The 14,484-nt window shown below is 38.1% G+C and overlaps 1 protein-coding gene across 2 annotated transcripts in view; it reads right to left on the bottom strand.

Annotated features, from left to right (window-relative positions):
• Positions 1–326: 326 nt before the first annotated feature.
• DSE (dermatan sulfate epimerase) overlaps positions 327–14,484 on the bottom strand; it is a 38,975-nt gene continuing 24,817 nt past the window's right edge. For both annotated transcript variants that reach the window (XM_032217107.1, XM_032217108.1), the window contains 4 exons: positions 10,320–10,573; positions 8,262–8,501; positions 5,443–5,650; positions 327–2,096 (listed from right to left, as the gene is read on the bottom strand). In XM_032217107.1, coding sequence (XP_032072998.1) covers positions 344–2,096; positions 5,443–5,650; positions 8,262–8,501; positions 10,320–10,573 — 2,455 coding nt within the window. In that variant the 3' untranslated portion in view covers positions 327–343. The remainder of the gene's footprint in view (positions 2,097–5,442; positions 5,651–8,261; positions 8,502–10,319; positions 10,574–14,484) is intronic.

Below are 14,484 nucleotides of genomic sequence, written 5' to 3'. Positions count from 1 at the left end.
TAAATCATCCCAGTTGCATACGGTTAAAAATAATAACTCAACTCAGTGACAAGGAGAATTGCTTTTGGAGCAGAAAATTAAATGCACATATTGAATTCAGAATAAAAGCACATGACATTCATTTATAGAACAGACTTGACCCGTATGTTGGTGGTAATCTGAGAAATGTGTCAAATGTCTCAATGCCCATTAATTTCATCTTCTCTGATTAAAAGAGAACAATTATTCCATAGATATTTCCTGGAATACATTCAGAAAAGAAAATATATTCTGCACCTTTGCATAAACATACCTAACCATAGAATAGTCAAATAGCATTTATAGTCTTTTTTTTTTTTTTTGGCTAGCATTGTGATTGGGAACAAGAAGAATATAGCCAGAGTAATATACAGCTGTCGATTAACAAGATTGCATAAAGGCATCTTTGCCCATGTAAGCTCTTGGCTTTCTGGAACCAGGTGAGTTGCATTGCTAGCATAACAAAGAAAATGACAATATTCAAAATGAGGAAAAGACGTGTGTAAGATGCTGACACCAAAGGAGCACTGCTTCGAGCAGTGGAAAATATTTGGGACAGACCAGGATGAACTTTGATTGGCACACTGTTTCTCTCTTTCGCGTATGTAATATCTCCAAAATCCAGAAGATCTTTCATTTCTTCTTCTTCATCCACAGGCAATTCTTTTTGGGCTAAGCTTTGTGCTTTTTGTCGAATTTTTCTTTCATTGACTTCGATTTGTGCAAATATATCCGGGCCGGCATCTACAAATTTGTAGCCTTTAGCCACTTTTTTGTTCTTTTTTGCTCTGCCTTGTTGCTGCTGAGAAATTGCAAATATTCTGTCAATGACTTCTTCTGTCTGCCTTTTATCTGAAAAGCGGAGTAGGCGTTCAGCTGTCTTTCTGAAGCTATCTGTGTTCCGCACACGTGAAAGGATCTGCTTCTCTAATAGCTGGAACACAGGCTTGAAATGCTGAAGGTTTTTCTCTACTATCTCAATATTGTCTTTTACTGCCGAAACCGGGGAGTTCCTAATTGCAGAAGCTCGCTCAAACACAACTTTTTGATGGTCTGCAATAACTTGTGCAAAGACAGAGTGGCTTTTATTGTCATCAGCCCACAGATAGATGGCATAAGCATGCTCACTGGTGGTGACAAAAATATCCAGCTGCTGAGCATTCCCATGGACACTGAAACTCTGGACGTCTATGGAGGGTCCAATGAAGAGGTATACAACTCTAGTGATTGGGCTATGCAGATGAGTAGTGACATTCACGTAGTTTGTCCCGTTGTAAGGATAACCTCTGGGATACATTCTTGATGCAATGGTAGCTTTTTGACTATATCCAGTATCATCCATCCAGTACATCTTGTAGATCCCATCCTGTTGCCGAATGAAGGCTCCGTGGACATTATCAATAACTGTGTCTTCAAAAGGCACATCAACATTGTGGAAGAAACTAGTTGCTACTTTGGCAGGACTGTCATCTTGAAGACATATTTGATCCACTAGCAAGAGAAGCTGGGGATGAAGAAGTAATAGGTTTCTCTGTACACTTTTTAACTTTAGTTTAGGGTGGTAGGCACCTACTCCTTCTCCTCTGATAAAGATGATCTCATTTTTTTCTATAGCAGCAATTACTTTCCCTTGGCAATCTGCAGCCAGATCGTGTTTATATTTCAACCACTTTGATGAGCAATCTTCAGTAACTTGTCCTTCCCAGGGATAAAAGCAACTCTTTGATACAGCTGGAGAAAACATAAGCACATTATTTAAAAACGTGTATTTTGGTCCATACAGAGCTTCTGTTATGAAAGGTACACCATTGGGGGCAAAAGTAAATGAGTTCTGATCTGGATGCTCATGCCCAGCATTGAAGTTCCTCCAACCTTTGATCCATTCTTTGTACTTGTTCTGGTGAACCATGTCATAGATTGCACGTCCTCCCAGCTTTCCTGATTTGAAGGAGAGAAAGGGGCTGTTGATTTCGGCTGGCAGAGCACTTCCATATGTTACAACTCCCCAATCCTCGAAATAATGAAGTTTGGGAATACCATAATCTGGTGGAGGGACAAATCCCAGGCTTGAATCATACCTTTCAAAACATAAAGAGAATGAGTTGTTGATCAGTGAATTTCAAGACAGGATAGAAATAATAAAAACATTAAAAGAAACCACATTACTACTATCAACTTTTTTTACTTTGTAAAATCATTTGGAAGTGTTAATATGGAACAATATTCCACCCTGCAATAGTCTTTAATGAAGAAGATTATGGTAAATTTTTGTTTTTTGCTTTGTATAAACAATATATTAGCTCACATTTTAGGAATTCATTCTTTAACATGGTTCAGAATTTCTGGAAAAAGCACATCTCAAAAAGAGTAAGCTGAATTTGGAAAACTTGGAATGCAAACTTATTTAGAAAAAATATGCTCCATTCCTGGCTTTCAAATATCTGTCTGGTTTAAATGATGTTTGCACTTGTCCATTAGCAATCCTTCTGCTTTCCCAAGTATAAAACTTGGGAATATATATTTGTTTGGTAAGAAATTTTTTTGGCACATTTTCAAGATTGGTATTTTGTTTCAAGCAACTTTCCTTTATCTGATATGATGAAAATATCATATTGTTCTGGATGAAAATAATGGGAATTCCACATACTTAGAGGACATTGCATTGGGTTGAATTGGGACAGATATACTGTGTAATGGGGAAATAGCTTAAAGTTCAATACCCTATTAGAGTATTTCCTTTGTTGCCTGTTAAATAGCTTGAGAAAAAGATGAATGTTTGTATAGTCATAAGAACACCCAGGTGGGAAATTAGGTGAGGTGAACAGGTAGCAAGATGTACTAAAACAAATGTTATTCATCATTTTAAAAAAAGTTTTATTATCAATGGAAGATAGATAGATGATAGTTACACCAGCGTATACACACACACACACATATTCACCAAACCTTCAACCTGAATCTATGCTGTGAAAAAACCCACTATGCAAAAAAACCCTGACTATGCAAAATATTGGGCTCAAAAGATGCCTAAGTGGCATGGAAATAGAACATAATGAGTCCTTTAAACCTGCCACCAATCCTCTTAACTAATCAGGGCTTGTTTAAATCAGGGCTTAAGTGGACACATGGCAAACCTCCCTATTAAAATAACTAACACTTCCATATTTGCTTTCAAGTAAGCTTCTTCTAAGCTTAGTTGGATTTACTTCTAAGTATATTTGCAAGAGGATTGCACACTAAAGCTTCCTACTCTAAAACTCCTGCCAAGCCATAAGTCCTGTTGAATACAAATGAATTTACTTTTTAATTGTCATACTCTGAATAATAATTTAAAAATGATTAAAGCAATCCATATTGACTGAAAGGAATTTTGCAGTTATATGTATTTATAGCAAAGCAGGAACAGTTATGTTTCTTACTTTATAATAAATATTGAAATATTATCTGTGATCCTCAATTGTTCAGAGTGCCTCTCAATCTCAGTTGGACAATTTTTAGTTACAGAGACTTGTCTGGTTACTAAGTAAAAGATACATTCCAGCTTTCATTTAAGGACATCTTGCAAAACAGAATGGCTATTTCAAACTGCATGTGTATCCACTGTATTTTTTAAAAAATGTTATGATTTCTACTTTCTGTAACTTGCTACACTGCTAGATAAAAGCCCAAGCATCATAAAAAGATTAATGCTCCCTACATCAAAGGCATTTTGGAGTATGTTAAAAGGTAGTTCCAGCTATTTGAAAATTTCTGAAGTATGCAAATAAACAAAGTCCTTACAAAGCATCCTAAGCAAATTCAAGGCCGCAATACCAAAGGAAGATAAAACAGGAGTAATCTTACAAAATAAAATGCAAGTGTTGCCGCATAGGCCAAAACAGACAAAAGATTAGCAAGATATACATGTATCCTTGAGAATCAGGCTGTGAAAAGACTCAATATGGTTTCCTAATCTAAATAGGATAATCGCGAAAAATTCTCACGAAAGGGAATTCTTAGAAGCCTACATAGTGATCAAGAGATGTATCAAAATTGTATGTATTAAAATTATGAGCACATCATACCACAAATCACAAGCAATCAACCAAGACCTAGAACAACTACAGCCTCCTTACCAACCAAATAATGAAAGCCAAACTATATTTCAACAATCCCAAAATAAAAATCATCACCAAGCAATGCCATCAAGCAGTTATCAAACAAGAAGCAACCAACACAGAGATAAAATAGAGCTGACCCATTATTGGCCCAACAAATAATTTACCAACAAGGCATTAACCATTCGCAAGCAACATCCATTCACAGGATCATCCCATACAACACATGCAAAGCAAGCAAAATGGAAGAATACATAATCTGTGCTAACCAACCAACAACTCTTGTTTCAAGAGTCTGCATGCCTCTGTAACTAGCTGTTTCTGTAAGACTCATTTCATTCCCTGCTCATCCACCTCCAACATGACTTATCTGTTTCTGGAACTAACTATCTTCTCATTTCTGATAGAGAATATAATTTCATGGCACATATTTGGAAAGCTCTAACTCATCTATTGCATAAAAATGTCCACCTGACATTTGCCCACTTTCCATAATCAAATGATGAATCAAAGTAATGCCACACTAGAGCTGTTGGGCTAACTTCTCAAAAGACAATTGCCATGATCTTTTATATATAGTAGCTGATAAGCTGGTGTTGCCTGGGTATTTATTTATCCTAATCCTGTATTAGACAGAAAAAGCCCTGATTTTGTTGAATATGTCTGGACCAAACATAATTTCTAATGTTGTATTTTCCCCCTTACCAGAGGGAGCTCCCTTGTGGAGTACTGCGAAACCATTACCATGGAAACTCCACTGCGCTATACAGTAGAAGCCATTTTATGGCAGTACAGTAGAAGCCATTTTAAGGCACAATAGGCTGTATCTTAACAGAACACACACCCCGAGGGGTGTTAGGGGTGTCTCTTACCCCACAGTATTTGTTTCCAGAGAGTAAATCATTTGTGTACCAAGTTTGGTTGAGATTGCTTGAAGCATTCCAGAGTTATGCTGGACCATACACACATATATATACACACACAGCCATTTTTATATACACAGATATAACTTAGTTCGCAAAGGCCAATTCAGTTCCTGTTCTACTCAGATGACACTATTTCAGGCTATATACAATTATCACTCATGCTGTTGCTAACTCTTCCAGAACTCTTCTTATGCGCAGAATACATGCACAGAACATGTATTGATTTTCTTCAGTAGAAGTACTTATTTAACCTGATGTTTTCTTGGGAATGTACAGCTGAGAAAGAATGGAACAGATTCTATACATTCCTGACAAGTGTATCAAAACTTATTTCTATGCCTGCCTTTTCTCTTCTCCACCATCTTTGTAGCTCATTGATTAATGATTTACTTATTTCATACCAGAGAAATTCTGTGTGAAGTGTGCACCAACGCTGTCCTTTGGAAGGTGTCCCTGGGCCTTCAAGTATTCTGTTCCTTCGAATCTGATCAGCCAACCAGTTTCCACTGCCATTGCGCATAACAAATTTATCTAGGAAAACCAACTGGCTTTCCGGACCATAAAACCAGTTGTAGTTAGAATCTGCAATAGCAACAGTTCTTTGGAATCCTAGCAGGAAAAATTAAAACAAACTTATATGAAAGTAAACACTTTACTTAATATTACATATTTAAGTGATAGAAAGTAGAAAGAGTTCCCAATTATTTACAATATTACATATAATATTAATAATATTTATCTATTTGTAAGGTTCTAATAAAGCTTTAATAGCATTTTCCCTCTAAAATGTCTGATTCTTAAATTTCAGACTATGAAACATTAATATGATCAGATTTACACACAGAATGTCTCGAGAATTCTTTGTAGCATATTAAAATCTATTTAATGCCTCACTTAAATTGATAATCTTTTTAAAACTGTATTAGAATAGAATAGAATAGAAGAGTTGGAACATCCCTTAGAGGTCTTCTAGTCCAACCTTCTGCCTAGGCAGGAAATCCTACACCACTTCGGACAAGAGTCTGGGCAGAGTCTTCCTTGATTTCACCAATCACCAGATGGAGGAGAAAGTTCGGTGCAGAGAGAGAAGGGAAGGAGGGGGGATATTTTCAGTCACATTTAAAGAAACACTGCACTGCAGTTTTGAAACTTCTGCGCGGTGTTTTCTTGTTATGTGCGCAGGCGCGCAGGCGCGCAGCTTAGAGGGGACATTGGCCTCCAGCATCCTAATTTTCCTTGTTGCTCTTCTCTGCACTCTTTGTACAGTCTCCACATCTTTTTTACATCGTGGCGACCGAAACTGAATGCAGTATTCCAAGTGTGGCCTTACTAGGGCATTATAAAGTGGTATTAACACTTCACGGCATCTTGATTCTATCCCTCTGTTTATGCAACCTAGAATCGTGTTGGCTTTTTTGGCAGCTGCTGCACACTGCTAGCTCGTATTTAAATGGTTGTCCACTAGGATTCCCCTCCCATTATTATTTAAAATTAATATTGAATACAGCTAAGTTATATCATATTAAATGTTTCTCTCTACATTTCTCCTTCATTTGGGAAAAATTATCTCTCATTTTTCAGTCTAGAAACTTCATTTATTAGTTAATGATACGTTAATTTATAAGATATTAATTCACACTATGAGGTGTATCTTTTTCCCCATGATAATGACAAGTTTTCTCTACTCAAAAATGGTTCTTATGAGACAATTTGAAATTGACATATTGGCTATGCTTTATATATAATTTGGAAGGTTTTACAGTTCATCAATTTTTGAAAGTATGAAATTTTTCCTTAAATTTTTTCTCTGTTAAATTAACATTATGAGGTAATCTAAATTTGAAAATAGCAAGGCTGTTGTGTTTATTTGAGAACTTTTGTGCAGCGGAGAATGCATTATTTAGAGCAGATGTATCGAACATTCAGCCTGTGGACTGGATCCAGCCTGCAATAAGCTACAAAGTTGGCCCATATGGCTGTCCTGGAGATGGTGAGGGACCAGCCCTTGCTGTCCTGGGACCAGCTATCCCACCCAATTGGCCACGCTGACCAGCCATGCCTCCCCAACCCCCCGAAGGACAAACTCCTGATGTGGCCTGGAATGTGATTAAGTTTGACACCACTGCCCTAGATGCATGAGGAAATGCATCAGGTTTCATATTGATAAGTACAGTTAACTGCTGTATTATGCTGAAATTTTAAGAAATCTGCATCAAATTTGATGCATTCCTGATGACTACCTACTAGTTTATATAGATAAGATTTGTATTCTATTAGTGAATTTAACAATTCAGATTTCCGCCATAAGTTGACAGATGTCATGATTAAGATATCAAATCAATGAATCTTTTTATACAGAGATTATACAAAGATTCATTCATTCACTCATTTAAATTTCCAGGCCTCTTGTATAGGACCCAAGATTGAGGATGACATATAGTATTGCAGACTAATTCTGCAGACTGCTAGCAGTTCGATCCTGATTGGCTCAAGGTTGACCTTTCATCCTTTCAAGGTTTGTAAAATGAAGACTCAGATAGTTAGGGGCAATACGCTGATTCTGTAAACCACTTAAGAGAGCGCTGTAAAGCATTGTGGAGTACTGCAAGTCTAAATGCTATTGCTATATGTAAAACAGTCTGTTGTGATATATACCTTTTTTTTTTTTTTTTTGAGTATACGAAGCACCGGAGTATAAGACGCACCAAGATTTTGAAGAGGCAAATTAAAAAAAAAAGGTTTTGCACTCTGCAAACCTCCCAAAATGCCCCCCCTTTTAAAAAGGACTTGTAGAGTGCTCGGGGGGGGGCAAAAACGAGCAAAAACCACCTGTTTTCGTGAAAACGGGCCCTTTTTTGCCCCCCAAAAAGGGCATGGATAGCCTTTAGGAAGCTTATAGAGTGCTCCTGGGGTCGGGGGGGGGGGGGGGAAATTGAGCAAAAAATGGCCCATTTCTTTGCTCATTTCTGTCCTCCCCATCCCCCAGGAGCTCTCTGAAAGCCTCCTACAAGCTATTCATGGCCATTTTGGTGAAGGGGGAGGGATTTCTAGAGGCAAAATAATGCTGTGTTCAGTGTATAAGACGTACCCAGATTTTCAGACTCCTTTTGAGGGAAAAACGTTGTCTTATACGCTGAAAAATACGGTAACCACTAGCAGTTGGGCTTTTTCCCTAAGGATTACCATAATAATTGATTATAGGATAGTTTGTGTCACTTGCCTGGTAGAACTGTTCTATACATAAAAGCAAAATGTTGCTTAAGCCAGGGATGTTTAAAGTGGTTAATATCAAAATGCCTTTGGACAAGAAATATGTACTGAAAAAGAGATCTGGTGGTATAGCTGCCATAAGCTACACCTTCATACAAGGAGCCATCTGTCACTTCATGTAGTAGAACTATAGATTTCTCCATGATTGTTACGACTTGCTTAGTCCAAAGGTATGCTTCCTGAAGATAACCTGTAAGAAAAAGATGAACAATGTTATATTAGTAATATGACCTTTTAAAGTGTGAAATATTTGCAAGTTATTTGGGATTGAAATGGGGCTTGTCTACATGTGGTTTTGTATGGAGCTTTTAAACTGGATCTATTCATTGTCTTTATCAAGGGATTTATGTCTTATCAATTACTGGTAATAATAAACCAAAAAAAGAAAAAATGTACTCATGGTGAAGTTTTTTTTTTTTTAAATCAAGAGAGTTGCAGTGGAAAGAGCAGACTTAATAATGCTTGGAAATATTCGAGAAGGAAATTAAAATCTATAGTACATAAAAAATATAAAAATATTTACCATGTCTAAATTTGATTTCTAAATTTTTCATTTAGAAAAAATCTAGGAAACAGTTAGATAAGAAATTAAACTTTAAGGAGTAGAGATATTTATTTAGAAAAAGAAAAAATAAGAAAACATTATATAAATTTATAAAATTATGCACAGTATGTAGAAAATGGCACAAGAAACCTTTCTCTTTCACTTAAAATACCTGAAATCTGTGGACAGTGAAATTCATTCTCTATCTATTTATCTATTTATCTATTTATCTATTTATCTATTTATCTATCTATCTATCTATCTATCTATCTATCTATCTATCTATCTATCTATCATCTATCTCTAGGCAGTAAGTTTGTTGAAGGAATAAAGCTAGTACTTTTTCTCTCTTCATAACACAATGGTCACTGGGTGAATACCCTTAAGAGAAAATAATCTTAATTACTAGAGAATAAATTGTTCAGAATTTATTTGCATGTTAGGCTACAAGAAATCTCCATGTTTGAGACAGTAACTCAATGAGTATCAATTCCGTGGGACAAACTAAGAAGGGCTGGAGGCTTCATCATCTTTCTGTGTCTTTTACAGAAGCAACTGACTGGTTGTGGGACTAGTTGTTGGACTAGATCAGGTGTATCAAACTCAAGGCCCAGGGGCTGGATACGGCCCATGGGGTGCTTAGATCTGGACTGTGGAGCCACCCTGGAAATAGTGAAGGACTACCCTGCGGTGCCTCTGCCAGTGAAAATGGAGCTCACGAGGGCTGCGTGCGGCTCTCCCGGCCTCAGTTTTCTCTGGCAGAGGGTTGCAGGAAGACATCCAAGCCAAAAATGGAGCTAGGGAGCCTGTTTTCGCTGGGACTGTGCTTGGACCGCCACAGGCATCCCCCGACACAAGTGATGTCATGCTGGCCATGCCCCCTTGCCACGCCCCCCAAACACAACCCTGATACAGCCCTCAATGAAATCGAGTTTGACACTCCTGGACTAGATGGATGCTTTATGCTATCATCCCCATTCTCTTAAGGCGCTGTATGAAGAAGACAGAATATATATATACCCAAGTACCTCTACTATAAACAGATTGAATTCAACCACATTCTGAGAATCAGAGATTAATGATTTTGAGAGTTAAAAATGTATGTTCATCTACTTTCGAAATGGACACCTTTTTTAGTCCAAGGACCATATCAGACCTTTAAGAAGAGTATAAAATACTGCACTATAAAAATTAAATAAGGCCAGTACAAGAGCAGGAACACAATAAAAAAAACTAAATTGAATGTATATGATTCTAAAATTAATTTTGCTTTAAAATTTAAAACAGTAGACATGCGCCTATCCCACACTTTAAACAATTTTCCACTTCTGATGCATTAAAAATCACATTTCATTTGCAATTTTTGCAGGAATTCTAGGGTCATACCTGAAGCTTCCAGAGACTTCATTTGGTCTTAGGAACTCACATGCTTTAAAAAAGAGTTGTTCATTGTTCAAGACCTACCTTGATTCATTAGAACCAGGCTTCCTACCAGCAAGGCCAAACAGTTGGTAGGCTGATGGTTATGTAGGTATTGGAAACCCCATCCACGCCTATATGAGGCTTCATACATATATCCTGAGGCATTGGCAATTACTTCCAGAAATTTTTCCTGCTGGGACTTGCTAAGGTAGTTATATAAAAAGTCATAAGCAGTGGCAAATCCAACCAAAGAGTGAGCAAGGGGAACCTCATCCCATGGAGCATCCTTCACTAACCTGTAAAAGAGGAAAGGCGTCACTTCTACACAGCTTATAGATGGCATGATGGAGAAACATTACTATTTAAACTTTACAGACTTTAAAACAGAAAACTGAGAATGGCATCAAACAGCTGATACTGAGCATGCAGATTTCCACTCATACATTCATCTTTCCCTACTTTCAGTTTTTTCATTGCTTGGGGCTAAAGACCCATGGCATATAAAAATTGCATACAGATTAATGTAACGTAATTTAGAAATGTGTAGGAAATAAACTGAACCCTGCCTCCCACAACAGAAAAGATGGATATCATTTGTAAGCCTCCCAGGTATCACACAAATTTTTTTTTGAGATAAAGAAACTACATCATTAAAATTGTGGGTTTTTTCTGTCTGTACAAAACCATGAATTTAGATTTAATTCAAGAGTTTGTAAACCTAGTTTCTCCTCTGAGATCAACATTGCAATTTCAAACAATGTATAGTAGTTCATTCTGTTTTTCAATTCATTAAAAACTAGTTTGAAAATTCATCAGTCATATTTGCTCTAAAATAACCCTTTCTGAATCAAATTGTTGTTGTTATCCAGAGAATCAAGAAGACAAACTTCTTGATTTGCTTGTATTAAAAAATCAATATGTTTTCCCTTTTAACATATGAGATGGTATCTGACATCACATTTCCTCCATCATGTGAGGCCAAGCAACCATTTAGACATATATTTTTTTTAGACATTTTATTAAGATTTATAGGCCGCCCTTCTCCCTGAGGGGACTCAGGGCGGCTTACAATCACAGGGAAAGGGGTGCAATACCAAAAGACAAACAGTGAGTGAGCAAAATAAAATAATAAAACACAACTTGCATTCAACAGTCAACACTCGGGCAAGTAAATTAAGAACCTATCCCCAGGCCTGCTGGGAGAGCCAGATCTTAAGGGCCGTGCGGAAGGTCTGGATGGTGGTGAGGGTACGAATCTCGACGGGGAGATCGTTCCACAGGGTCGGAACTGCAACAGAAAAGGCTCTCCTCCGTGTAGTCGCCAGTCAACATTGACTGGCAGATGGAATCCGGAGGAGGCCCAGTCTGTGCGATCTAATCGGTCGAAGGGAGGTAATCGGCAGAAGGCGGTCTCTCAAGTACCCAGATCCACTACCATGGAGTGCTTTAAAGGTGGTCATCAATACCCTGAAGCGCACCCGGAGATCGACAGGTAGCCAGTGCAGCTCGCGGAGGATGGGTGTAATGTGGGCGAACCGCGGTGCGCCCACTATCACTCGCGCGGCTGCATTCTGGACTAACTGCAGTCACCGGATGCACTTCAAGGGCAACCCCATGTAGAGCACATTGCAGTATTCCAGCCTAGAGATCACAAGGGCTCGAGTGACTGTTGCGAGAGCCTCCCGGTTCAGGTAGGGCCGTAACTGACGGACCAGGCGAACCTGGGCAAATGCCCCCCTGGTCACAGCCGACAACTGATGGTCAAAAGTCAGCTGTGGATCCAGGAGGACTCCTAGGTTACGGACCCTATCTGAGGGGTATAAAATTTGACCCCCCAGCCTGAGTGTTGGAATATCGGCCAAATTGTTGGGAGGGAAACACAACAGCCACTCGGTCTTGTCCGGGTTGAGTACCAGTTTGCTAGCGCTCATCCAGTTCTTAATGGCCTCAAGACCCTGGTTCATCACATCCACCGCTTCATTGAGTTGGCACGGGGCGGACAGATACAGTTGCGTATCGTCCGCGTATTGATGGTATTTTATCCCGTGCCTCCGAATGATCTCGCCCAGCGGTTTCATGTATATGTTAAATAGTAGGGGGGACCGAACCCTGCGGCATCCCGTATGTTAGGGGCCTCAGGGACGATCTCTGCCCCCCGACCAACACCGACTGCGACCTGTCCGAGAGGTAGGAGGAGAACCACTGCAAAACAGTGCCTCCCACCACCTCCCGCAGTCGTCGCAGAAGGATTCCCAGACTAACCAGGGAAGGTTAGTCTTCAATCTTTGCAGAGTTCATATGATATCAACTGAAACAGTGATTACATGGTTAATTTCTTATTCGCAGAACAAGATTTCAGTTAATATTCTAGTATCTAATATTATCTTTTTAGTTCTGCTTTTTTATTCAGCCTATAGTATGACCTATAGTCTTGCTTGGTTTCCACACCATTGATCTTACATAAAAGCAATAAAAATGTTACTGATATTTTGGTTCTAGATTCTTTTTAAAATGTTTTAGTATCTCAACTGTATGACACTAGACATATCATTGACTGATATGGGTGGCTACAGCGAATGTATGAATGAATGAATGCTTTGTTTCCCTGTCACTACAGTTGTGCTTTCTAAAAAAATACTGGAGCTATAACCAGTGCAATTAAACTGCTTGGACATAATTGGAGTCTATTGGACTTGAGTGCCTTATAAATTCAAATATATAAAATAACTATTTTTAAAAAAATGTTTTTAAATGGCATCTCCTAAAATTCCCAGTAATAGTTATCTGGATGGAGAAATTATAGCAGTTAAATTGTACTCATTGAAACAGAGACTGTGGAAGATTGTTCTGAGAGGCCACCTATACAAATATATGAAAATGATTTTGTTCTTTTATTGTCTTCTCAAAGAAGCTAACTGGAAATGGAATGGGATATTATGAGTTGTATTTAATTATGAACTATTCTACTGAGGATTTTTTGCAAGAGGAGAAGCTATAATAAATAATCCAACATTTATATTTTGCTGTCACATAGCCCCCAGATATTTGTATCATGTGGTTTTTCTCTACAGAGTATCACTCAAAAGTGGTAGACAATATTATTATGACAATATTATTCACAATACTATTATTAAAGCTTGCACTTTAATAAAAAGTATTGAAGTACTGATGATTCCAATGTAGGATCACATTATCTTTTGCACATTAAAAATAATAGATCTCTTCATATTTGGGACAAAACATTTCCTGATGACTCCAAATAAGGTTCAGCAATTATTTGGACAGGCAGTTTTACCAAGCAACGGGAGAACCTCTTCAAAACTGATGGTTGTAATGTTGAAGTACAGAATCTTCTCAAAGTCTTAAGCTGCTTAGAGGGCTTCTCCCATGGAATGAAGATGGAGATGCAGAGCAAACACTTCCACAAGGACTGGTAGCTTTTAAATGATCTCGATAGCTTCATCTTCACCACACATTGTAATAATCAAGTTTACAGCTGCATATTTTGATTTTGAGAAGGATATGATGGCTCAGTGGTTAAGACACTGGACTTGTTGGCTGGAAAGTCGACAGCCCAGTTTCAAAACCCAAGTACTGCGCAATGGGGTGAGTTTCTATTCGCACCCCAGCTCCAGCTCACCTAGCAGTTCAAAGTATGAAAATGTGACTAGATAAATAAGTACCATTTCGGTGGGAGGGTAACAGTGTTTGGTGCGCCTTGCCATACAGTCATACTGGCCACATGACTACAGAAATGCTTACAGACAATGATGCTCCCTTGGCTAAGAAGTGGAGATGAGCATCGCGCTCTAGAGTCAGACATGATTGGACGGGGGAAACCTTTGCCTTTATTTTGATTTTAATTACACATTCTTATTGAATTTGTGAATTATTTTGGCAAAGTAGAATTTTAGAAACCTGTTGGCTAGATCATCAATTAATTAAACACTCACAGTAGCCCCTGTGGCCCGGATATGCCTGAAACATATTGATATAACATTACTTGCCAGAAGCCTGAAGATATATTTTAGCATATGCCAAGCATTTATAGAGTTTTAGCTACAGAACATAAGCCGTACTGTATTTTATATAATTTATAAACTGTTCATGGAATTGTCTATGATGACAATTATTTTCATCCAATATGTTGAATGTCTTCTAAGAACTGTAGAGTCTGATCAGGGAATTATAGTACAATACACTGAGA

The sequence above is a fragment of the Thamnophis elegans genome, chromosome 4, assembly GCF_009769535.1.
Source record: "Thamnophis elegans isolate rThaEle1 chromosome 4, rThaEle1.pri, whole genome shotgun sequence".
NCBI lineage: Eukaryota > Metazoa > Chordata > Lepidosauria > Squamata > Colubridae > Thamnophis > Thamnophis elegans.
This window is presented reverse-complemented; position numbering and strand designations above follow the sequence as displayed.